General features: G+C 53.9%; 1 protein-coding gene across 1 annotated transcript in view; it reads left to right on the top strand.

Moving 5' to 3' along the window:
- Positions 1–26,427, top strand: part of TRABD2B (TraB domain containing 2B) — a 203,739-nt gene that overhangs the window by 150,695 nt on the left and 26,617 nt on the right. Inside the window, exons 3-4 of the mRNA XM_004740360.3 lie at positions 14,995–15,141; positions 21,382–21,556. Coding sequence (XP_004740417.1) covers positions 14,995–15,141; positions 21,382–21,556 — 322 coding nt within the window. The remainder of the gene's footprint in view (positions 1–14,994; positions 15,142–21,381; positions 21,557–26,427) is intronic.

Here is a 26,427-nt window from a genome sequence, read left to right as displayed (position 1 = left end):
TAGATCTGTTTCCCTTCATCCTGTCTACACAGCAGTGGGCTGCAGACCAGATTGTGGCTAAAATGGCCAAACTGTCTTGATTTGTCTACTGCTTCCTTGCTGTGTGATCTCAGGCAAGTCATGGAGCCACTCTGTGCCTCCTTTACCTCATCTGTAAAATTAGGATTAAAATTCTAAGTACTTCACAGGGTTGTTGGGGGCTTCAGTGAAATAATATTTGAGAAGAGTTTTGTGCAGTGTCTGGCATGGAACAAATGACTAGCCTGTGATAGTAAAATTGTTATTGGGATAAGCAGACATTAAACAAATGATTACATCCATAGATGAAGGAAGAATACAGGGTAGGAAAGCTGCGTGGGGCTCCCTGAGCTGATTGGGGCATCATGGAAGTTTTCAGAAAGTAATGAAGGCTTGAACCATTATCTGAAATATAAGGAGGAATTAATGAAGCAAAAGAAAGGGTGATGAAAAGGGCATGCTTGGCAGAAGGACCTGTATGTGCAAAGGCCCTGAAGTGGGAAAGAAATAGCATATTCCAAAAAATCAGTAAAGGCAACATGTTGACAACACAGAGCAAAGAGGACAGGAAGTGAGATGAATCAAAGGAACACGCATGGCCTCCGCCAAGCAGAGCTAAAAGTCCTGGTTGAAGAAGTCAGTTGTTATTCCTAGAGCAGAGCAGAGCCATGAAGTATTTAAGCCTGGGAGTGCTATGGTCTCATTTATGTTTTTATGGTTTTTTGTGTTTTGTTTTGTTTTTAAGTTTGCACCCACACACACCATCACTTTTCCCTGTTAGGCCGAGGACCAGTGGGTCCAGCATCAGGTCAGGGATGCTCAAGGTATAGTAGTATGCAGCCCACATCCTTGTCCTCAAGGCCCAGGATCACCCCGAGCAGCACTCTCCAACAGCAAGGAGAAATAACAGTAAAAGGGAATGTGTAGAGAGAGAAGACACACCCATGTCAGGGCCAGGTCTAAACCTGGACCATGGAGAATGATTGATGGAACTGCTTGGTATCAGGAAGCGGGGAGTAGAAATCATGCTGCTCTCAGTGTTCCCAAAGACTGCTGTCCAGCTCCTGGCCCAGAGGGGATGTCTGTTACATGTGCAAATGTCAGTCTGTGGTTAGGCCTCTTCATGGCATGGATAATGCACAGGGAAGACTTTACACCCTGTCCTGAATCTGTCTTCTATCCATCCATCATCAATCAATCAATCAATCAATCATCTACCTTCTATGTACCTATCTTTATCTCCACCTGCAACGCTCTCCTTCGCACATGTGTACACACACATTCTTATACAACCCCTGTTCACTTAGACACCCCAAGACAGAAAGAAACTCTGGACTGCTGCTCCCCTTTCCAAGTTCACGAAAGAAGAAGGCAGACACAGGCTGCAGCTGAAAAGAGGCCTCCTTGGAGAAGGTGTGCTTACAGGCAGGGCCGGACAGACACGTGGGTGTGCCTGAGTGAGGACCAACAAGGAGTCCTGCCCTCCATATGGTGGGGCCCAGGGGGCAGTTCCGGGAGGGGCAGTGGAGTGTGGAATTGGGCCTGGGACCCCATGAGAAGGCTGCCAGCAGAGAGCTAGGGAAGAGGCTGGAACACTTCTCCTTCTGACCACAGTGAATCCTAGAGGCAGACTGGCCCAGCGCTCGTGGGGGTCTTTCTCTGTTCCCACAGGCCCATAATCCACCTGCCCTCCCAGGTCAGAGGGGCGTAGAAGGAAACTTGGGGAGCACTGAGTGCTTCCTGTCTGCAGAGTAAGCAGCCCTTGGCTCCCCCAGAATGTGTCTGCCTTCTCTGTATTCTTTTCCCAAGACCCAAGGCTCAGGTTTCAATTTCTCATTCTTTTGCCTCAGGTCTAAAAACATTTTCCTTTTCTGCGAAGGGGGGAAAGCAAGGAGTGGGGGGCAGAGGAGACCTGAGCTGCCCGAGTAAAACAGACACATGCCTCACTCCTGCCTTAGTCTGCGTCCCCTACTTGCTGTGTGACCTTGGGCACCTTCCTGCCCTCTCTGGGCTTCAACATCCCCTCCATAGAGTGAAGAGCCTCTGCAAGATCCAAGACCCCTCCCTCACCTGACCTTTTCAACTTTCCCATCCTGCTGCCGGGATGTGTCACCTTTGAACAGGTGAAAGATGGGAGACATGGGGACGCATTTTACTTTTTGTCCATGAGGCCAAGTTTTGTGTCGCTGTCTCCTTTGATGTACACTACCAAGAGGGTCCATCCCCCAGGGCTGTCAAGGCCATCAGCCCCACGCCAGCTCCTGAAGAAACCCCTGCCATCAGTCTACTTTCTTTCCTGCCATTCTTAACCAGCACCTTCTCTGTCCAGCTGCTCCCCTGAATGAGGCTCAAGCCTTCCTGAAGTGGAGGAGGGCTGGTCCCCAAAATTCGGAGCAGGGAGGGGGGCAGCAGTGGGCAAGGAAAGACACTCAGAGCCCTGAGTTGGAGGGTTCTAAACCATCTAAACCAGGAAGGAACTGGAATCTGAGCCCACATTTACTTCCTCCATGCACCCCCGGAACCCCAGGGCCAGGTGGGGACTCCTCACCTCTCCTGGCCCAGAGAGGGCCACGACTGTCTCCTGCCTGCAATTCATGCTTCTCCTATCCTTTCTCCACGAAGCAGCTCCACGAAGCAGCTTCTAAGTGGAAAGCCTGGCTAGTCACTCCCTGTTTGATCACTTCTGGGCCTTCTTGCCTTTCCTTGGGTGAAGCCTGAGCTCCACATTCCTCCTCTGCACCCACTCCAGCTCATGGGGTCATCCGCACATTTCTCCCAAGTGGCCAGCTTCCCCGGGCCTTTGCATGGACATCAACACCACCTGGAGTTCCTTTTCTTTCTCTTCCACATGACAAAGGCACACTCCCACAGACATGCCATAGACACCACTGCAGATCGGATTGCCTCCTCCGAATCCCGGATGTGGTCCTCCCCCGGCAGGATGAGTCCCTCCTGCTGCAGCTCCCTCCACCCCAAGTTCATCCTCATGCCCAGTTTTCACACGGTGTGTTAACATCTTGTTGCAAGGCTTCCTTGGGCACCTCCTTCCTTGCTCCACTCCGCCTCTGACCTTGAGCTCTTTGACAATAGAAATGGTACTGATTTGGTTCTATGGCCTCAGTAGCTGACGCAGAGCCTGGCAGTAATCCACACTGGAGGAGTGAATGAGAACCCAGTCCACACGTGCAGGCTTCTGCTTCTTCTCAGAACAGCCCTGCTGCTGCTTAGGGGAACAGAAGTGTCTTAAAATGCCCTAAGGAAGGATGATAATGTTTGCAATGTTTTTAGGGGGCTAGTTCACTAGCCAGGGAGGACAAATCCTATTCTCCCCACTTACAGATGGGTGAACTAAGGCTCAGAAAGGGGAAAGGCCTGTCCCACCTTCTCGTAGCAAGGTATCACCAGAAAAGCCAGAGTAGGAACTTCATGTGGCCTGCACAGAGCAGGACCGACATTTGAACCCGGGCCAGAGCCCTGCCCTTCCTGCTGCTAGACACACTACTCCATCCCTGAAGCAGTTGGTAGCCTGTGGTGTAGCCGACAAGCCATTTCACTCATCAGCAGGGAGCGCTCCCAGGGCCAGCCCTCGCCTCTGGTCCCATTCTGGTGCCGTCCTCCCTGGCGGCTGCCGGGAACCCAGAGCGGAGGTCCTCACGCTGCTGGAGGGCCTATGAGACCAACCCCCTCCTACCGCCTGTACATCAGTAATTGCCATGTGGTCAGACCAGAAGGAATTAGACAAGCCCTCAAGGAATTTCATACTGATTTTGCAAATGAAAATGGAGCTTTGCCTTTTGAAGTCTAGGCAGCTGTGTCAGCAGGCAGGTCTGAGACAGCAGGGACAAGGAAAGCTACAGCTTTCGACCTGTGGATCAGCCGCTTCATAGTAATGATGATGGTGGCGGCCGCCGTGGTCACCGCTAACTGACCGCCTGCCGTGCACACCGTTGTCCCTGTGTGGGGGTCAGTCTGCGCCTCTGGGGTCCCCACTGTGTCAGCCTCACAGCTGATGATCCTGCCGAGAAAGGCCAAAGGGCCGAGTCCTCCAGCCGGTGGAGTGTAGAGCTCATGGGCTGACATGGAAGGCCCTCCACCCCGGCCCCTCTCCGGGCCTAACTCTGGACACAGGCACTTTAAGAACAGCATGCACTTCCAGGCCCCTTGACCTTGAATGCGCTTCCCTCCCAGTGCCTGCACAGCCCAGCCTGAAGCTACTTCCTTCACCAATACCCAGGCTGCCTCACAGACGCCCCTCCCAAAGGCCCCATTTTTTCCTTTTATCATGAACTTAGCACCCTGTCTTAGAACTGCCTGTTTGTCCATCTCCTCCACTGCCTGAATGTTCCTCAGCTTTATGCATGAGACTAGTTTGGCCTAGATGATTCTCTGGGTCTTTCTGATCCATTTTGCTCTTTTTTCTCCACCTGCAGTGTTTATTCAATTTAGGAGATCAGATGTGGTGACTGGGGAGGAAAGACGTTTCATGGCAGAGCATGGACCGTGGGGCAGGGGGGGACTGGGTGCGCTCAGCCCGGCAGAGCTGAGACACTTGTCCCATCTACCTGCCGATGGGGGAGCATGGAGGTCACTTACTTTCCTAAGCTTGATTTCCCTGCAGGTAAAAGGGGGTGGCTCCCCGGGACCTCACACAGCTCTTGGGAAGAATAAACAAGCTTCCATATGCAAAGTGCCTAGAACCATAGACTGTTTAAATCGTGTGGTGGTGGGGTAGCACTGTCCTAAAGTGTTAGGCTCACAGAACCTGACTCCCAGAGCGGAGAGGTGCCCCCACACTCTCGTGTTTCAGAGGGGACCCCAGGGGACCTGGAGAGTGTGTCCTGGAATTGATCTGGGTCAGAGCCAGCAGCACCAGAATCTGGGTCTCCAGCCTGTCTCGGGCTTACCTGTGCCTCAAACTGAAAGCCAGAGGACCCCTTTGCCCTCCAACAGGACAGACCCCATGTCAGCTCCCTTCCTGGAGACCCCCAAGAAAGGACAGGCCCTTCCCCCATACCCAGCCTATCAGCCTCCCTACCAAGCAGAACACTAATCTCCTCGTGTGGGTGGCTCCGGATTTATGAGCATTTCCTGGCATGACTTGAAGGACAGAAGAGGAACGCTGGGATCTTTAAGGGTGGTCTTTGGGTGGAGAAGCTAGGCGTTCGGAGAAAAGAAGGGAAGAAAGCTAGGGTGACTCAGCCTCCGCTGCCTGCCCAGGAAAGCACAGAGGGCTCGCCCAGCCCACACTGCAGTGCGGAGGGAGGATGTGGCCGGCACCACCGGGGCCCGGCCGGCCGGTGGGCGTTCACGGAGCCGGACGGGCGGCACTGGAAGCCAAGTCCAAGGTTCTTTGGGTTGTGGCTGGGGTTTGGGATGGGGATGGCGAGGGGAAGCGAGGAGCTGCTCACTTGCTCCCCCTTCAGGAGGAAGACAAAGCTGCCTTCATCTTCCCTCTGATCTTACTTACTCCTGTCCCCCTGGATTCCAGATCAGAAGGGTTACCACAGCATTCCTCTGCTCAGACTGCAGGCCTTCCTGTCTCACTCAGGGGGAGCCAAAGGCTTTCAAGGCCCACAGGCCTTAAGGGATGTGTTCCTCTCTGCCCACCTCGCCCTACCTCCATCTATGTTCTGGAAATCCCCTTTCCTCTCCAATGGACCCTCTGTTCTCCCTTCTCAGAGCCCAGAGCTGCTGGGACATTGCCTGGCCTCCTTTGTCCTGATGTCAGTGGGGAGCACTGGCAGGAGGGGAAGAGAGCTGGGACAGTTCATGCCCCCTCCTTCCTCTCTGTCCTGCTAGGTCAGGGAGGGGTAGCTGTGCCGTCCCCTGACGTTCAGGTCCATCACCGCTCCCCCCTTTCTCCTTAAGGCTTGGGGCAGGAAAGCTTCCACCACTGCTACTCCTCAGTGCCCCACCACCCCGGTCTGCACCTCTGTCGATGTTCCGTCGTTCAAAGTACTTGAGTTACCCTTGCAGTTGAACTTACTTCCTTGGAACTCGCTTCATGGACCGTGCACCATCGGTTTTCCGTTAGGTCCTGCCTGAGATAGACCTCACGACCTGTTCCCCCTCGCTCACTCCTCTCCAGTCACACTGGCCTCCTTCCTGCCTGTCACACCCAGCAGGCCTGCCTCTGCCCCAGGGCCTTTACACTTGCTGCCTCTGCCCCATACCAGCCTTCTCTCTGTGTCCACAGAACCACCTCCCTCAGCTCCTTCTCCTTCAGATCTGCAACGTCACTTCTCTCGTACCTTTACTGGGCATTATCCCCAAAATTTCAGCCCCACGCACACACACACACACACACACACACACACACACCCCTCCTGTGCTCCTTGCCTTGTTTCCTTCTCAGGCACTATCACTCTCTAACATACATCTTTTGCTCATTTTGTTTTTATTGTCACCTTCGTCCCACTAGAGAGAATGTTGTGTTTACTGCTATACCTCCAGAGCCTAGAAGAGCATCTGATCATTTCTCAGTACATACTTCCTTGATGCATGTGTGAATTGGTCTTCTGCGTGGGTGGGTAAACCAGGGCCCAGGGAAGGCAAATGACTTGCCTAGACTCAGACAGACATGAGATCTCTGGTCCTCCCTGCCAAGCCAGAGCCAGTGCCTGGCTCCAGGAAACCTTGTGTTTATTTGGATGCCTGCTGCTCGGTAGCCCAGTGTCCGGAGACAGGATTCTGTACCGGGGGCTCCGGGGACTCAGAATACTGAGCAGGAAGCAGGGAAGTTGTCGGCACTGCTTTGGTGCTGTCAGTGGGGCGAGGAGAATAAACAAATAAACCTCAGCCAGACCCCGGTGGGCTCTATCCTTTGAGGAACGCTCTCCCGGGCTGGAGAAACCTTCCCATGGGCGGATCAGCCCTGCGCGCCAACCCCAGGCACTGACAGACTGATGGAGGCCCAAGGCCCCCAAGACTCAGCTTTCCTCCTGGCTCTGGGCTCGGGACGGTACTGGGTCTGGGTAGGGACCTACTGGGGTTCTGGAATGACTAACTTGCTCCACTTTTTATTCATTCACTCTACACGTATTTCTGAAGCATTTACTATGTGTCAGGCTCTGTGCTGTCTGCTGCAGAAACAGCTGTGACCAAGTCAGGCGATTTGCCTGCCCTTGGCACATCCGCAGGGGGCAAGGAGGACAAGCATGAAACAGTCGTGAAGCTGGGGGAGGGCAAAGCGTCCGAGCAGTGCTGGGTGCTCCGGGAACTTGCCCAGCCCCTGGCGCAGGGAGGCCTTCTGAGGAAGGAGCCCTATAGCCAAGTGGCAGGCAGGCGTGAACCGATGGGTGGAAGGGTGGTTTCAGGCAGAACAGAGCAAGGGGGCGGCCCTGAGGCAGGGGAGAACGCGGCACGACAAATGAGAATCTCTCAGGCCAGGGCAGAGAGCCATAGCACAGGAAAGCCCTCCGGGAGGCGGGCTACCTTGGCAATCATGACCTCTCTCCCCTCCTCGTGTCAGCTCTGACCAGGCTCGTGGCTAATGTTCTAGCACCCCTCCTTCTTCTCAGCTGACCCCCACTCAGACACTGGGCCTCCCACACTGGTCTCTGTTTGTCTCTTCATGTCTGTTCTTCCTACCATCGACTGAGTGGCGGTAGCTCGGCAGGTGAGGCCCAGGGGTAGCCGAAAGAACTCAGCACCTGTCAGCTGGATCTGAATTGGAATCCCAGTTCCAGTCCATCAACTTGAGACCCTGTGCAGGAGACCTCACCATCCTCAAGGCCTGTTTCCTCAAATGTCAGGGGAAAATAACAATCCGTTCCCTGAAAAGATGGTAATAGGGGATGGTTTCCTAGCATCCTTACAATGGCCCATGGAGCATGGCCTTCTAACCAGTTCTGGCATCTCCCATCACTGTCCTCCTTTCTTTACTCAGCTCCCGCCACCCTGGCCTCTGCTGCTTCTCACAGTTGCACAGGGCCTTTGCACCTACTATCTCCCTTACCTTATCAACCCCTGCCCCCTTTCCTGCTTTGGTTTCTCCCTGTAACACATACTGTATTTTTCAGGGTTTTCCAGGGCAATAGTACCCCAAGTTGGATGGATAGATGGATGGGTGGGTGGATGGATGAATGGGGTGGATAGATTTCTTTTAAGGAATTGGCTTACACATTGTGGAGGCTGGCAAGCCCAAAGTCTATAGGGTAGACTGGCAGGCTGGAGACCCAGTCCAGGTTTAGTCCAAAGACAGTGTGTGGGCAGAATTCTCTTCAACAAAAGAGGTTGGCCTCTTTCTATGAAGGCCTTCCACTTATTGGATGAGACCCACCCTCATCTAATTATTCTGGAACCTAATCTGCTTTTTTCAAAGTCTATTGATTTACATGTCAGTCACCTCTAAAAAGTCTCCTCACAGAAACATCTAGAATAATCTTTGACTATCTGGGTACCATGGCCTAGTCAAGTTGACAAATAAAATTAACCATCGTAAGTGCATCCTTTGTTAACTTGGCACTCACAAGCATCCCTTTAAACCATACTTCATTTCCAAATAAAGAAAAATAACATGGGGCACCTGGGTGGCTCAGTGGATTGGGCCTTTGCCTTTGGCTGAGGTCATGATCTCAGGGTCCTGGGATCGAGCCCCGCATCAGGCTCTCTGCTCCGAGGGGAGCCTGCTTCCCCCTCTCTCTCTGCCTGCCTCTCTGCCTACTAGTGATTTCTCTATCAAATAAATACATAAAATCTTAAAAAAAAAAAAAAAAAGATAATAACGGGTCCTAATTCCACCTAACATGATACAGCCATCCTGCGTGCAACCAGAATGGGCTTCCCAGGATGAGGAGTCAAAGCCTTTGGGTAATGCTTACTCTTCTCCTTGAAACATTGTAACTTAAATATGACGATATAAAGTTAAGAATACTTAAATACTACAATGCAAAGTCAGTATGTCTTATGCTACATGCCTGGGGCAGAAAAAAAGAAAAAGGAGACAGAAGAAAATATTTTATACACATACAAAGATTCGTGAAATAAGGAAGAAACACTCTTGAACTTTTGCTTTTGATTCTGTCTTTTGCTTCTGTCGCTGGTCCTGTGCTCATAGCTGCTATTTATAGCTTCCTCTGCTCCCACCACACTCCTTTCATCCCTTTACCTTTTGCAGGCACCTCAGCTGCTTGTGGTTCACAGCGGGTGGGGTGACCCAGACCTTCATTACCGAAGGATCCGGACCATTAGGAGTCCTGCCTGGATGGCGTTGTTGCGGTTTCGCATGACGTCGGTTAATCGCAGGGTGTGGTGATACCAGGAGGCGCCCTGAGGGATCTCGTGTGTGCCAGACAGGCTCTTCTCTCCCTCCCTGTGGGGCAGCCGTCCATTTCCCCTGCTGGTCAGGATCAGTCACGCCGGCCAGCACAGTGACGCCCGTCTTTACCTGTTGATTCGGAGGCTTGATGAGCTCAAAGTGGCCGGAGGCAGTCTCGGGCCCCAGTTCAATGGAGTCATTGTTGTATGCATCTGACGGGCCAGACACTAATACTTTACTGATCACTTTGTTTATTCTCTGTTTGCCCCAACAGGTAAGCTCAATGAGAGCAGGATTGGGGTCTGTTCTGTCGCTAACTAAATCCCCAGCATCTAGAACATGTCTGGCACATGGCAGGTGCTCAGTAAGCGTTGCTGAGGGGCTTGGGGCCTGTGCTGTGACTTCCCTGTGCTTTGGGGTGAGAGGTACTCATCATCCACCTCAGAGCCCAGAGCCCCAGCCTGAGAGCCAGGCCTGTCCCAAGGAGCCCTGGGTTGCAGCATGTCCTCTGGCAGAGGGCGTCTCGCTGTCTGTCCTCACACTGATGGTGCTGGGCCAGCAAGTGAACACAAGGCTTAGGTGTTCACTGTCTCAGCCCATTCAGGACTGTTTACTAGACTAATCTGGAACAATAAACCTGTCCCCACCCTCCTGGCGCCTGCCTCACTCCATCCTAGGCCTGTGTTTGAAAACGTGTTTAAATTCCGGGCCTACACTCAGCAGACAGCACGGGCCAGCCCCAGTAAGGGGGGCAGCCCTGGGATGCTCAGGTCCTCCCGGTGGCTGGGCCTCCACACGTGGTCATCCAGGGGGAGCAAAGTGGCTCTAGCCTCTACCCAGTGTTTGTTATTCCATGTCAAAGCTTTATCATAAACATTATCCTAGAGTGGGCCACAGCGGCTTTGGCGAGGAGGGTTTGTTATTCTAAAGTGGCCGGGGGCACAAAGCATGGAGGCCCAGGAGGCTGTGAGCTGCGCCAGGCTTGGAAATTCAGGGTGAGTGGGAGGGAGGCAGAAATCAGGGCGAGGGTCTTCTGTGCCTGTGCATGGGGCTTCAGGGGCCCCACTTACCACCCTCTACTGTCACGGTCAGTTGGGATATCTGCCTCTGAAATGAGCTCCATAGAGGTGGAGACCATGCCCAATTCATCCACCAGCCCCAGATCCCTGCAGAGAATCCACAAAAAGTAACTGTTCGTTGAATGAATGAAGAAGTGCCACTTCCCTGTATCTGTCGGAAGCACCAAGAATGCTCATGAAGAAGCACATACTCTCTTGAAGTTCCAGTCATAGGAACCTGTTCTGGAGCCAGACAGATATCATTCAAAGCCCAGCTCTACCCCATGCAAGCCATGTGGCCTTGGGTCCCTCTGCTTCTTTGGTTTCCCGTCTGTGAATCAGGACATGCACTTTGCTAGCTGTCCCCTAGGGAGAGCAGAGGGAGGCCCCAGTGGGCAGTGGGCTGATAGGAGAATGGAGTCAAGGGCTGACCTGCCCAAGCCCAAGTGCATGTCCCATCCCTCTCCAGTTCTGTCACCTTGGTGAGTACCGTCTTTGCTCTAGGGTTGGGGTTTTTTAATCTATTAATTGGAGCTAATACTAGACTTAACTTAAAGATGCTGTAAACTTTAAACAAATTAATATGAGCTTAGAAGATACCTGACCCAGAGTAAGTGCTCCATAAACATGAGAACCCTAGTAATGAACCCATGAGGACCTCTTCATGAGTTGCAAAGGATGGTTAGGAGGTGGGAGGTGGGGGGGAAGAGCATATAATTTGATCACAGTCAGGTCTCAGGCAGTCAACAGTCCACCTCCCAAAATAGTTCCCAAACCTCTGCTCTCCAGCCATGACCACTGAACAAAGAGGCAGGCTCCCTGCCCTTACCAAGCTCTCAGTCTACACAGGCAGGGAATGGGGACTCACCTGAGATGGACACTTTATGGGATAAGTGCCAAGACTGGGGAAGGAGGTGGGGAGGGTCTGTGGAAAGCACCAAACATTGCCTGGGGGTCGTGGGAGTCCAGAATGATCAGTGTGAGTTTCTGTCCAAGCCCCACCACACTGGGAATGTCTCTTAAATGATCTGCTCTCAGTTTTCTGTAACACGCTAATAATAAATACTCTGTTGCTATTGTGAGCTGTTTCACAAGGCTGCAAAAGGAAGACAGGTGTGGTAACGTATGTGGGATGAACTTGGGCCATGCCAGTGAACATCCTGAAATCCATCCCCAATCTGTGGCACCACAAAGGGTCCTGGCCTGGGCGTCATGCTTGGCTTTGAGTCTGCTCTGCCCCTAGCTTCCCTGTGTGGGCTTGGGTGAACTCTCTCTTGACCACTTCGGGCCCCTGTCTCCTTTCTTCTTCTCTATGATGGGCACAGGATGAGATTGTGGTTCTCAAACTGGGTTCCGGGAGACCCATGGGTTCCACGAAAAAGCCAGGGGAGCCTCTGTTGCAGGAGGGCATTGAGCCTCTAGGACTTCAGGCTCTAGTTGTCTCCTCACATCAATTGGGAAAAGTTCCACTTTTATCTGCTCCACATAGTGAGTTCCAAGTAAGTTTCCTTTGGAAAACAGTAACAATAGAAAAGGATTCTATGGCCAAAAAAAAAAGGTTTAAAAAACCGCTGGAGCGGATGACCTACACAGGCCCTTCCAGCTCCAATCTGGGAAGGTTCAAGTCTATTTTCTTCCAAGTTTTATTTACCAAGCATTCCTCCAGCTCTCACTCCACGCCAGGACTGTTCTTAGCACCCTATAGACGGTAGCGTGCTTAACTCGTTGGAACACATCCACACTGCACGAAAACCACAGGACTGTGGAAGTGACTCCATGGGTCTAGGGAGGCCCAGGGAAGCCATTTCCCCTCCAGTCACGGCTTCTGGGCACCTGCATGGATGACCTCACCGCAGGCAGGTGTGCCCTGGGGTGGGGTGTGGTCGCAGGAGCCCGTGGATCCCAGCCTCGCAGGGAAGTGGAGCCTTCTAGCCTGACGTGGATGCCTTCATGCGAGGCCTTCCACACCTGTTAGGTGTGGAAGGAAGTGCCTGTTGCCTTAGTGACGTGCACAGCAACATCGATGGGTCCCAGCCACCAGGCTGCCATTGACACCCTGCACTAGGTGGCTGCAGATTGAATGTCAGGGCACTCACCAGAGCCTGGGGAAGGCCCGGAAGTGGGGTCTCCCCAGCCAGCTCATGACGGGGAGCAACCTGGGCCGCTGCACGCCAGCGCTCTCCGGCTCTCCGCCTGCCAGAATCAGAAGCGGGAGGGGGCAGGCAGAGGGGATCTCTCCAGCATGCTTGGCCCTGTTGCCCACATCAGTACGTTGTGTACCTTATTACATGAGCTTTTCTGGTCAGATTGTGTGTTCTGGAAGGAGATGGCTGATGTCCCTGGTGGGAGCTCCTGCTCCATGGTAGCAGCAGCCCCCAACTGCAGACAGAGCGCCAAAGTCCCAGATCTCGTCTGAGGGGCTTACTGAGTAACCTTAAAAATAGGAAGCTACAGACCACAGCAGGGGGCACTAGGTGGCACTAAGGTGCTAGGGAAAGGATGGAGTGACATCTTCTCGTTAACCGGCCCTGTGCTGAGAGCTGCAGACACAAAACAAGTAGGGCGTAAGTCCTGTCTTCAAGAAGCTCAGAGCCTAGTGGGAGAGCCAGGGAGCTGAACGACAGGCATCACCTCATGTTCGCGCCGGGTTGGGGGACAGAAGCATGGCGGATCGCTTGTCCATCGTCGCAGCGGGCTGAGCAGCTCTGGCACTGGGCGTCTGCTCAGGTGTCCGGACCCAGTGGCAGGCGGGCCCTGCTGGGCTCAGCTGGCCCTACTCCTCGCGTTGTCTCGGAGCCGGCTATCTGTCAGCTGGACTGAAATGGCCTCAGTGGGCTCTGCCTATTCCTCAGTGGGCTGGCATGGGCTGCTGTCAGAGCTGTGGAGCTGCAAGAGACAGCAGCAGCCACTGATGCTTTCCAGGCCTCTGTATGTCCTGGTTGCTTATATCCAGAGTCCAGTGTCACAATGTCAGAATGGGAGGGAGCCAGAGAGCTCCGTGGCCAAGGGCATGAATATGCAGACAGGTTAAGGTCTGGAGCCACTGTTGTGTCCATCTGCCACGCAAGGAGACTGCAGGGGGCCTCCGGGAGGTGCCTGACTCAGCCCCCAGGCGGTCAGAGACGCTTTCCTGAGAAGACAGTTGAGCAGAGCCTGGAACGCCAAGTCTAGATTTGCAAGTGGAGAGCAGAGGCAGGAGACTGTTGTGCACAGAGAACAGCACATAAGACGCCATGAGACACGAGAGTGCTGAGTAGCTGGGTGTTTGGAAACACGTGGGCTGAGTAGGAAGCAAGGTCCTCGACCACAGCAGGGTCCGGGTCACTGCCTGGCAGGCTCTGCTGAGAAGCTAGGCCTTTACTCTGAGGGCAGGAGGCCCCTGTGAAAGTTTTGAAGGGAAAAAAAAAAAAGAGGGTGGGGGAGAGACAATCAAATTTGTGCTTTCAAAAAGTGACTGTGGCAGATGACTATGGGATGGGGGGAGGGGGACAGATTGCACGGGGCCCAGCGGGAGATGCTGGGGACTGAACTGGTGAGAAGACAGGCCGGGGACCATGGTCCGAGGTGGCAAACAGATAATGGGCAAACAGCATGCTCGAGGCCTGAGGACTGGAGGACCAGCTGGGACTGGGCTACAGCAAGAACAGACAGCTTGAGTCGACCTCCAGGCCTTCTGCCCAGGAACTGCAGCAGCTTTTCCCTGCACCTGTGCTAAAGAACCCAGATCGTGGTTACATTCCTCCCCTTTTTGGCCAGAGGGGTCTGGGATACATCGTCACATGAAGGTAGTTCCAGTCCCTTCCTTAGTTTCCCCATCTAAAATGGGACATTTGAGATCATCTCTTGGAGCCTTCTTGGGCAGGCTGTGTTCCATCAGAGCGTGGTCCTCATGGCAGAAGCAGTCAGACCCCTTAATGTCGTTCCTAGGAAGCCTGTGAAAATTACACATCCTGGGCTCCCCCTCAGAGATGCCAGTTCCAGGCATGAGGACTGGGCAGCGGATATCTTTGTCTGGTGCTCTGCGTGATTCTGACGCCAGGCCAGTCTAGCTAGACCGCAGCTGTGTCCCCAGGGCTCCGTATAGCGGCCCAGAGCTCAAGGAGCTTCAGTGCCAGCATGGGTCAGATTCAGAGAAGCCTGGCTCCTTGGGCCTTTGCCTGGAGTGGGGATGACTTCTGGAAGAAGTGGCCGTTAGGTGGGTCCCTGACATCTAAGTGGGTTTCCTGTTTGTTTTGCTCATGTGTTTGTCTTGCGTTGTTTGCCCGCCTTTGATTCCCCATTAGTCTGTGCTCATTCTAGAACTTTCCTAAGCACAAGAATAAGAAAAATCTAGTTGAAAGACAAACTCACCCATCATCCCTAACCCCAGACACAGCGAGGTTCTCATTTTGCCCCATCAGTAGGTAAGATGCTGACAGCCAGAGCAGAAGCTGGGACCTGTGTGGGCAAAGGGCTGGGGATGAGAACAGGCTGAACATGTCCAGAGGCCCAGGGAAGAGTTTAGGCTGCACCTGGCCCGTGCCAGGCCCCACCCACCTTCCCTATTTCAGGGCCTGTTGCCCCAAAGTCCAAAGCAAGGAGGGCTGGGCCTGGAGGTGTCGGGGCCCCTGGCCTGTTTTAGAATGACAGCCCTTATTCTTTTGTCTTTCTTCTGTGCAGGTGCTGTTTGCCCTGAACCAGACTCTGCTGCAGCATGAGAGTGTGCGGGCGGGGAGCCTGCAGGCGCCCTATACCACAGAGGACCTCATCAAACACTACAACTGTGGAGATCTCAATGCTGTCATCTTCAACCACGACACATCCCAGGTGACGCTCCCCTCCTCCCACCCAGATAGCCTTTAGGTCCCCAGTTCCGAAGGCCTGGCCCATATGAATCCATTTAGCATGTATTAGATACCTACTGTGTGCCAGGTGCAGGCAATTGTCTCTCTGCCATGAATAACAGGACCGTTGGGTGGGTATTCCATTTTACAGATGGGGACACTGAGGCTCAAAGAAGCAAAGAGACTTGCCCAAGCCCACACGCCCCTTAACTGTCGAGTTTGCAAGTTACCAAGTGCAGCGCTCAAGTCTGGCTTGTGCGGTAGGAGATTAGCCTGGTAAGAGTGGGGAAGCCTCTGAGAAGTTCATTTCAGCATCCAGTGAAATTAGAGGCCGGGGGAAGCAAGTTTACTGTGAGCACTTGGGCTGGAGTCCAGCTGAAGGTGTTCTGCCTTGAGTCAAGTCCTAGAGGAGAGATTACCTACAAGGGGGGGCCGAGTGTGAGAAGCACCCCGCGAGGCTGAGCACGACTTCACCAGGTATCCACACCGCCCTCAGGACTCGAGGCCTTCTGTGTCCTGCCCTCTGCTGACCGTGTCCCAGCCCAGGCGCCCCAGCCTGTAGACCTTGTTCCACGGACCAGTGCCCCATACCACCTGCCCGCTGAGGCCCCTGAGCCTCTGTTCAGGCTCCTCCTTCTTCCTTTCCTCCTGCTGGGCCATGGTCCATTGTTACTTCCTCCAAGAAGCCCTCCCTGACCCCTGGATGGGGTTAGCAATTCTCCCGGGCCCCTCGAGAACCTCTGTGCCTTCTGTCCTGGTGCTTGCTTAACCACTCTTTCAAGAGCAGTTCCTTGCTAGAGACAGTGCAGTAACTCCCCCATTTTTCTCCGTGTAAAAGCCAGAGTCTCGGTAATGACCTGTGTGGGCCCCAGGGCTTCCCCCACCCCCACCCCATGCCCTCGGCTCTCCCCTTCCACACCGCTCAAGCTCTGTGTGCCTTCGGGCTGTTCCGTGGGCGCCCCTTGCCATCCTACACATTTCCCTTTCCCCAAGTGTCACCCTGGCTCATCCCCCCCATCTTAACTCAGACGCCATCATCTCAGGAAGGTGGGCCCCAACTCCCTGATCTAGAATTGCCGCCTGGTCCCCGCGCCCACGCTCTCAGCCTCTTTACTATGCTCCACTCCCCCTCCAAGGTCTTTGTTGTCTTCTCACCAACTTACATATTTTGATTCACTGATAAGTGATTATTTATTGTTTGTCTCCCCACTCCAGTGTAAGCTCCCTGAGGCCAGGGATTTGCATCTGTTTGGTCCACCAGTATATTCTCCTTCACTAGGCCAGTGCCTGGCACAGGGCAGGACTCAGCAAATAGCTGCTGAATGAATGAATGAAATCGTTTATAAATACCAGGCCCAGTGCTATGAAAAGGGATATGGGGCAGTAGGGGACAGGGCAGCCAGAGAGAGCCACCCTCGTAGGGCGGGCAGGAGAGAAGAGGACATTCCATATGACTCCCAAGCGTGACCCTTGCTCCAAGGGAGGGTAGAGGGCGCTCCTGGAGCCTGCGGCAGGAGTAAGAGTTTAGATGGACTCCGGGTAAGAAGGAAGGATGCCTGCAAGGTGGGAGGTCAGGGAAGAACCTAACTTGGCCACGGGGAGGAGGTAGAGGAATGTTTCAACAGAGGCAAGACAGAGCAGGAGCAGGGGTGTGAGTTTAGGCTGGAAGTGTAGCGGGGGACCGGGCCAAGAGGTTCTGTGTGCGCACGCCACCCTCTAGAGCCAGAGCTCCCTGAAGCAAGGGTGTGCCACGCTTCCCTTGTCCCAAGGCCCAGTGCAGGGGCTGGCGCAGAGTGAGTGCCAGCGAACGGCTGTCCGGGAGAGCAATGGTGGGTGTGTGTCATGCCCCGTGCAGTGGAGACAGTGAAAGGAAGGTTGCAGGGAGCCTGCAGAGGAGGCTCAGGACTCTGGGAGCTCTGATTCCGACCTTCGTGTCCAAGAGCCCTGTGCCAGAGCCCCGCCCTGTGTCATTTGCCGGGAGGGAGGCTGGCGAGTTCCGTGGCTGCGGGGACCTGGTCAGCACTCGGGGTGGCCTGAGCATGAAGTAGCTGGGCTGGGGGCAAGGGTGAGGGCGACAGGGCCCCGCTGCAGCTGACAAGGAGCTGAGAGAGGGAAGAGTGGGGTGACCTCAGGAGATAGCAAGCTCAGATTTACTTTGAGCCTGTGTCCAGAACCACTGATCTGTCTCTGACAGGTGAACTGCGTTGGGGGTCCCCTGGCAGTGCCTGTCCTTGAAGCAGGACAGGGGGTGTCGTTGGACTGGTCACTCGGGTTAGCATAGCAAACTGGGCGGCCCTCCCCTGGATCCCTGGGTACACAGGCAGAGTCTAGCCCCCAAGGGAGGGACTAGGCAGCCCTGCCCCCAGACACACAAAAGCCTAGAGTTGAAGCAGCCAGGCTAAATCCAGAGCCACGTGCTGATGGAAAAGGGGTCCGGGTGACATGGGGCTGCCTCTGTTGCGGGAGGCCCCAAAAGCTGTGGGGAGCTGAGGACACACAGTCTGTAGGGGGCCAGTCACCGCCTGTAGGTAGGGAGGAAGTGGTGTTGGAGCTAGGCTTGAGAATGGAGTCTACCAGGCAGGGATGAAGGGCGGGGCTGGCTGCCTGACTGGGTCGGCGGGGGCGGGGGGGGGGTGAGTGGAGGGTCCTGAGGAACCATCTGTAGAGCAGGGGGCAGATCGTAGGGGACAGGGGGTGAAAATGCCTGCTGAGGGGCAGAAGCCCTGTAGTTCAAGTGGGAGAGGGATGTGGTCAGAAAGATGCCGCTGGCCACCGTGCAGAGGATGGTCCAATGGTCTCTAGAGGCTGGGGCAGGACAGGGGCAGGGCCCGGGGTGGGGGACAGGCGCTGGCTGCATCTCAGTCTTGATCTCCCTTGCCTCCCCACCCCATCTCACTTCCGGAAACGGCTCATGCCCCAACCACCCACAGCTCCCAGGTCATTTGCACCATCGATGCTCCACAACCACAGAGTGAAGCAAAGGAAGCCTGTCTGGGCCCCCAGCCTGTGTTAGGTGGCGAGCAGCCGTATACTCATCACTTTGGAGAGTGAAAGGTCAAATACAATTAAGGGTCAGAATAATTACCAGGCATGGGGAATCTACCTTAGCCATGAAACCGGATCATCCTGGACCAAGCCGGACACGCGGTTATCCAGGAGGTGCCTCTTCCCCGCGCCCACACCCCTCTCAAAGCATGGATCCCACGGTGACTCCCTCGCTGGGCAGTGAGCCTCTTCCAGGGAAACAGATCCCATCTGAGGGTGCTCTGGGACCCCTAGCCTGACACATGGCTAGACCCATGGAAGTTCATGGAAGGTGTCTGTTGGATGGATGGACTGAAGAGAAGGGATGAGGCCCTTGAGGTCAGTGACGTCAGTAGACCCGAGCACTTGACCACCCACCTGACCCTGTCCTGGTTGTGGACCAGGGGAGCCTAAACTGGAGTCCCTCCCCACGGCCCCACCCCAGCCCTGCCTGGCCTGTCCATCTTATTCTCCCACCTTGGACTCGTGACTCTAGGAGACCCCAGGGACCTGACATGTCCTTTTCAAAATTCTATGGTGTATCCTGCACTTAAACGTGTCACGGGAGATTTAAGGCTCCTGACAAGTCTAATGACATCATTAATTTGTTTCCCTCCCAGCCCGGGCATAAACCCAAGTCCCATCCTTGGCATGGAGCCAGGGCCCATCAGCATGAAACATGCAGAGAATGTCAGCCAGCTGCCGGGCAGTCCCAGAAACCCCAGTGGCTAGCCTGACTCCGTCATGGCTTTGACATTGAACTTTCTGGTTCTTGTCCTTGTGCAATTTTTTTTAGCTCCCTAAGGAATGAATGGAGATTCATCTTTTCACAAATGCATATTCATGGTCAGGAAGCAGAGGAGGAAGAGCCTCTGCCGGGACCCTTGGCAGAAGGGAAGGAAAGCAGGATGCTTCCTTCGTGGCTCTCTGATGATTCTGAAGGCTTCTATTTGTCATCTCTATCTCTACCCCCTGCCCAAGGCCACCCTTCACTCTAGCCTCTGCCATCATAGGGGGAAAAATGATGAAGCCAGCTCCATCCCACAGGCTCATTGTACAAAGCTGACATTCAGTCAAGACTTTCTTTGTGCTCTGCACTATGCTAATAAGCACTTTCCAAAACTGAGCTTATTTAATTCCTACAACAACATAGATTACTCCCATGTTACCAATTTGGACACGGAGTCTCAGACAGCACAAGTAACTTGCTAGTTCTAGAGAGGCAACCCAACTGGTAAGCGGTGAAAGAACGATCCTATCCCAAGTTACCCTGGCTGTCTGATGCCAGGACCTGCCTTCATCACCACCTACTGCCTCTCGGCTCGTTCCTTTGGGCATTCATTCACTGATGGAACAAATGTTTATTTTCTGGTACAACATCATCCCACATTCTCTCCCATACCTGAGGAACAGAAAGGGCCCTGCTTCCGGAAATAACTCTTCTGAGCCACAACTCCTCCCCCATTCAGGAGCCTTTCCTAGATCTGCGTCACATCCAAATGTGGCCTGCTTTGTCAAGGCTGCCAGTCATCCCTTCCATTATTGGTGGAAGGGGTAAGAAGAGTTCATTTATCCATTTGCCCAGCACCAACTCTGACAGGGTACCAATATCTGAATGAGTACTGGCAGGGCTGCTGCATACAGCTGTGCAGGTTGTGCATTGAGTAAGTTTAGGTTTCATCAGTCGTATCATGGCCTTGTCTTCCCAGAACAGTGAATCAGGCCCTTATGGCAGAGAAGCCCCTCGCCTCCCACTCTGGGAAGCACCCTGGTGCTTGGCCAGTAGATATCAGAGACAGATGTCCAGGCCCAATCCAAATCCCTGAAGCTTCAGCCTCTGCTGACATCTCCATTTTCCTCAGAAGGAGTGTTGACAACTTGTCAGTGGCTCTAAAAGCCATGTGGCCGGGCCTCATGACCCTTGGGACCTAATCCCTACAGGTCTTTAGTCTCGTCATGCCAGACTATCCACCTAGCTAGCCCGTCAGGCAGCGAGGCCTTGTGTTCTGTGCATCAGCCTGAGTTGATGAAGAGAGAAATGGAAGAGGAGACACCAGATGGAAGACATCCTGTGCACTAGAGCTTGGAAGGTGGAATGACAGTGAAGGGTTATGGGGAAATAGAGAGGATGTTCTGACTCATGCCTCATCTCTTCCATGGCCTGTGGCTTCTTCTCAGACCCCACCTACCACTGGAGGCCACAGTGCTGGGACACCTGGACCTGACCTCTAAGACAGGAAGACAAAATGCTGGGAATGGAGGAATCTAGGAGGAGGCAACACAGTGAGGAGAGACAGCATGACTTTATGTTCAAGGTTCCAGAAATGTTTCTGGGCACCTACTGTGTATCGGGCACTGTCCCTAGACTCAAAGAGCTCTCTGCCTAGTTCAGTTACATGTCAGTGACACTTGCCCCCGGCCACAGAACTGGGTATGGACAGTGGGTGCAGAGCTGATAAATGTGGACAGTTCCAAGCCTGGTTGTGGAATAAACCATCATTATGGGAGGCAGCTGTGGTCCTGGATTTGACATTTTGAAGAAGGGATGGAGGGATTTGGTTCTGCCCTGGGAATTCGTGGAGCTGGAGATGGAGAGATGGTGGTGGCCAACCAGGGCTCAGACACTGGGGAAAACGGAGGCTGCAACCTCTCCTGTCATCTCTGTGGGCCGGGCTAAACCTAGCCCATGATAGCACCCACCATCTCACCTAATCCCCATCTTACGCATGAGGAAACTAGAACTCAGAAGAGTTAAGTAACTTGGCCAAAGTCACACAGCGTCAGAACCAGGCCTGAATCCAGGTCAGCCCAATCCTGTACCCTGTGGCCTTTCTGCTACACCGGGCAGCTCAGTTGACCTCCCCACCTACCCACTGGCCCGAATTCCTTGCACGCCAGGCTGGGTGCTGAAGGGAGGACAGTGAAGGAGCCAAAAGTCATCTGGCCTCCTGGGCCTCTGCATGCTGGAAGCGGAGGGTCACCAAGGCAGAGAGAAACACAGGAGTCCTACCTCCTTGTGCTGCCACCTCACCAACTGTGTGACTTTGCACACATCTCTGGATCTTTCCACTCTCACTTTCTTCATTTGTATAGTCCATTCCAGGGCCCATTTAAGAAACATAAGTGCCCCGCTCTGCCGGGCTGTTTGCCTCTGCCGTGCCCCAGGAGTACTGAGGGCACCTCTGTCTTGCCTTTGCAGCTGCCCAGCTTCATCAACACCACCCTCCCGCCGCACGAGCAGGTGACAGCCCAGGAGATCGACAGCTACTTCCGCCACGAGCTCATCTATAAGAGGAACGAGCGGATGGGAAAGAGGGTCATGGCGCTTCTGCAGGAGAATGAAGATAAGATCTGCTTCTTCGCCTTCGGAGCAGGTGTGGGCCCGAGTCGGGGAGGAATGATTTGCAGAGTCTGTAAGGGCTGGGAGATGTTGTAGACTGTTTCCTGACCTCTCCTTCCTGAGGGAAAGTGTGGAAGTTCAGAATGGAGCAGGAGAAGCCACATAGCCCACTACTCCTGTGTCTAGCCAAGGGTTCTTCTGTAATAGGCCTCGTGGGCAAGAAGGGTGACCCTGCCAGGGCCAGGACAGCTTCTGGGGCCCCTTCGTGTCCCAGGAGACCATGCTGAGAGCCCATCCTGCAGAGCCAGGGCCAAGCCTGGGAGCGCCACGGGGCCCAATGGAGAGAGGCGGGCCCCAGCACCCCATGGCCCGGCTCCACGGCCTGGTCCAGCCCCCTCTGGCTTGTGAGACCTTGACACAATACCATCAAGGGCACAAGCCCCTCTTCTATGAGTGGGCAGTGATAGCAATGACTATGTGATGAACTAAAAATCTCTATCCTGTGGAAGAGTTACAAAGATTAGTGGTAATGTTTCAATAACCTAGTAGCAAGAACTCAGAACGGCAGCTGGCTTCACCGTCACCACCAGCATTAGGACAGGTAATAGACCCTTCATCATCCCACCATGGGCCATGAGCTTGATGCTTCTCCTGGGAGCTCTGGCCTCTCTGTGCAAAGGGAAGTACAAGGCTTGCTGCTCCCCCGACCCCGTCTCCCCTTCCCTTCTCTCCCTCAATCCTTCCTTGCTTGTGGCTCTCTCCAGTGATGACAGCAATGTCTATGATGGGGCCAGTGGATGGCATTTGCCTCCTTTATCAGTCAGCTTTGGCTCCAGAGCCACAGGATAGAAATGTCTGTCTTGCTTACATGGTCGCAAACCGCCTCCTGCTATGTGACAGTGAAGGGGGTGGCACCATGTCTGGAGGGAGGGGGTGGTGGGCCCTCATGGCTGCTGCCTCTCCGCCCTGCCCTCCTCCCCTGGCCCCTGGCCTGTGCTGCACCTGCCCGCTCCAGCCATGCGTCCCTGTAGCCCGGGTCGGTCCCAATTCTGCCATGGGAGGTCTGCCTCCCCGGCCCCACCATTCAACTCGGTACACATCAAGGGGAGAGCCAGGGTCCTCTGACTGTGCCTGTGCTCCCTCTCTGTGGTCCTCAGCATGGGGGAGTCTTGTGGGACAGCGTCTGTGAGGCACACCTGCAACTGGACAGAACCAGTCCCCGCTCACGGTGGAGCACGACCATGACCTGTGGTGGCCTGTAGCTGGTCCCTTCCCCTTTGACAGCCTTAGTGAACTCATCTGAACAGAAGGATTCAAAAGCACAGGGGCCACTGGTGATTCCAAGAGCTATCTGAACAGTTTTCAGAGAAGAGAGGGGTTCCTGTAAGGGGTGTCTAAAGAAGCCAGCAGGAGAAAGACCTTGACTGACCATGTGGAGAGGGGAAGGCTACCCTCTAGGTGCAGGATACCTACTGGGGACCTGGCATGAGCCAGGACAGCTTTGGGGATTGGGAGGGGAGTAAGTGCACCCCAACACACCCTGTCACCATCCAGCTGCCCTCTAGTCCTCTCTCTGTGGGCATATAGGCTGTGCTCCTGCCCGGAATGGTCCTCCACTGACTAAAAAGGGGAGCCATTCTGAGCCCAGTCAGCCTTGTGGCTTCTCTCTAGGCATAGGAAGGGCCCCCTGGTGAGCCTGATCCCTGAGGGAGGCCAGTTAGAGATCCAGCATTCCACATGGCCCACCCGAGTGGTAGGACCTCATGCCCCAGCTGTCCCACGGCCTAAGACCAGACCTACCCAGGGTCTGAGCCTGGCCCTTTCCTGTGAGTGAGGGAACAGAGGGCTTGGAGATAAAAATCACAGCAATGCGGGCAGTCTTGGGCACTGGCCTGCTTCTGAAACCCAAGTCCACAGAGACACAAATGTGCCCTCAAGCACTCGGCCAGCACACAGCCACCATGCCCATTTCCAGTTTGTTCCCCATTTCTTCAAACCAGCTGGCCCCTGGAGGGTCCTGTGGACAGGCCACCAAAAAGACTCACATCCATCCACTCTTTCCATCCCCATCGCACTATCCTGGGCCAAGCCTCCATCAGCTCCAGGCTCCTGGCTCCAGCTCCGCCTTCGCCGCCTCCAGGCTGCTCCCTGCATAGCAGAGCCAGCAGCTGCTGCTGGCTTTGGCTCCCATCCCGCCTCGAGCTCCTGGAGAGCTCCCACCACGTGATCTCTCTGGGGTTTCAGTAGCATATAACAGGTCTCAAGCTTGATGAGCGTGTAAAAGAATGAATGAGGGAAGGAATGAACACCTGAATGAACGTTGACCAGATCCTTCCCTCCTGGTCTGATCTGGGCCCGGTGGACATGAGAGCCGTAAAGTCAGGCTCTCAGAGGCCTGCTGTCCAAGGATAAGCCCAGAACCATGTGCAGATCTTGCTGGCAGCTGCCCCCTGGAGGCTCAGCCCGTCCTGAGACAATGGTCTGAGAATTTGAAGGCTGGAGGCAGCCTCCAAGCTCAAGACTGCCCTCCTTGTCAGAGCCCCAGAGTGACGGAGGCCCTTCAGGCCAAGATCTGGGTGAACCTCACAACAAGTCAGGGAGAGAGCCAGGACTGGACGCCGGGCCCAGGAGCTATGCTCCAGGAGCTCTGTTCTCATGTGCAGTCAGGGAGCCCGCTGTACAGACCTGTATTGGCATGGAACATGACCCCACATAATCCGTAGCAAGGAAGGTCCACACCCACCTCACTGCCTTCTTATGGCCATAACTCCCAAGCCCCACACCCTAGGGCAAGGCTGACTGCCGCAAAGGCCGGGCCCCAGTGCTCAGGCAGCATGCCACCTGCAGATGGCCGGCAGACACAGCCCGTCCGCTCTACATGCTCCTGTCTGGGCACCTCTGCGGTCCCATCTCAGGCCTTCCTCAGCCCACTTCTGCTCCAGAATCCCCTCCTGGAAGCCCCCAGGCGCAGACTGGGGTCTCCAGAGCAGATGGCGGTCAGCCACCCCCTCTCCCTTCTGCTCCAGAGACATTCGGTACAAAGAGTAAGAGGTTTGGTGTGGGGAGGCTTGGGGGTCAAGGGGGTCTCTACCATTGTAGACACCAGGAAAGCCATTTCCTCTCTAAGTGCCTCAGTCTCTCGAGTGCAAAATGGGGATAATACACCTGCCTCATCAGACTGTGCTAAATATGTTCACTTTAGATCATAGGGTTAACATTCTCTATAGCCGTTTGGGGGAGGGGGTCTTTATAATAAAAAATTCTACTGTGCGCCAGCCCCCTGCAGGCTCTGACGTTATATTACCTTTGTGATCACAATAACACCATGAGATGGGCCTTACCATACTCATTTTGCAAATGAAAACTAAGTCCTAGAGAGGAAGAATGGCTTCCTCCAGGCCATGCACGCAGACCTTCAACTTGAACCCTGGCTTCTAGGGTCCCAGTCCCAGCCGTTTCAGAAATGTGGACGGTTTCGTAGGAAGGGTATCCTTGTATCTGGCCCACTCCACAGAAGAGTGGTCTCCTTGGTGTCGGTGATGTTTCTGTAGCAAGGTACCATCTGACCTCTTGGAGAGGTTATTCAGTGGCAACTGGGGTGTGAACGTGTGTGACAATTCTGACCAGGCCTGGGTGACATCTAGGGGCCCAGACGGAAGCCCTGCCTCTCCAGGAGGTGTCTGTGGTCAGTGTGGAAACCCAGATGTTCTAGAATGACCTAAGCCACTGCCATGGGGAGGAATGCCAGCCCAGGGGGAGAGAAGGCCTGATTCTCGACTATCAGGCTCAAGGTCAAGCTGAACCTGCTGGGCCCCCACAGATCTCATGCAGGTTCTTAGATTTCTTGGGTTTCTTCTACTCTGTAAATAACTTTGAAAAAATAGGTACTAGGTGGTAAGTTTTTATTAACTATATTTATTCAATTTACAGGCTTAGGTGGTAAGTTTTTATTAACTATATTTATTCAATTTACAAGCTTATCTAATCTAAAATGATCTTCTTTCTACCATGTTGGAAGTTGAACATCTTTTGCTTTAAAAAACAAAACAAAACAAAATGTGGGTGATACAAGGCAAAGGGAGCTCTCAGAGCCTTTACTTGGCAAAAGAAAAAGCTGGTAACTATATTGTTCCCCTACACACCCTGCTTTTCTTACAGTGGGACAGAATGGAGCATGTCTGAAACATGATGTAAAGAATGCCATAGGAGCGTTGAGGCTGCTCAGTGAGGAAAATTACTAACCCGGGCTTCTGAGATGGCAGGAAGGGTAGAATCAGAGCTCAGGTAGAGGGTCTGGCCCTGGGTAGAGAAGGGCATTTCCTCACCTGTAACTGAAGGAGGGAGGAGGCCAGCAGATGGGTGATTTGCTAGTCAAATCACCTGATGGCTTTCTAATCAGAGCTCCTCTCTAGAGAGGGTAAAGGCATCTGCAGAGAAAGAGGCAGCAAGTGAAAGGTTCTGGGTTTAAAGAGAGAGCATTGGGCCTAAATGCAAGTGAGACTGGCTATAAGGAGTGGCATGGACAGGAAGTTAAACAGACCAAATCGCCCAGAATCAAGTTCATTCCCTTTAGTCACACGGTACCTCCTGGGCCCCGGGCCCCAGAGGGAGAGGGAGGTCTCAGTCCCAAGCAATAAAAGATTACAGTGTTGTCAATAGCGCCAGGGAACTGGGCCTTCTCGAGATCTGTTAATTTATCAGCTAATCCTAGAACCTGGAATGGATTGAGTAACTTAGGAGCTGGCAGAGCTGGGGTGGAGCTACAGACCAGACTCAAAGGTGGACCAGATAATAATCACTAGAGCCCGCTCATCTCAAACTTTGGAGCCAGTGCTTACCGTACATTCCAGAGCCCTGAAGCTATGATCTGAATATGGTTCTACCTGCTGGCCTTCCGAAGCCCTC

This window comes from Mustela putorius, unplaced genomic scaffold (genome assembly GCF_011764305.1).
Source record: "Mustela putorius furo isolate JIRA1106 unplaced genomic scaffold, ASM1176430v1.1 tig00003853_pilon_pilon_pilon, whole genome shotgun sequence".
Classification (NCBI taxonomy): domain Eukaryota; kingdom Metazoa; phylum Chordata; class Mammalia; order Carnivora; family Mustelidae; genus Mustela; species Mustela putorius.
Note: the sequence above shows the minus strand (reverse complement) of the source record. Positions and strands in the feature narration are given on the sequence as shown.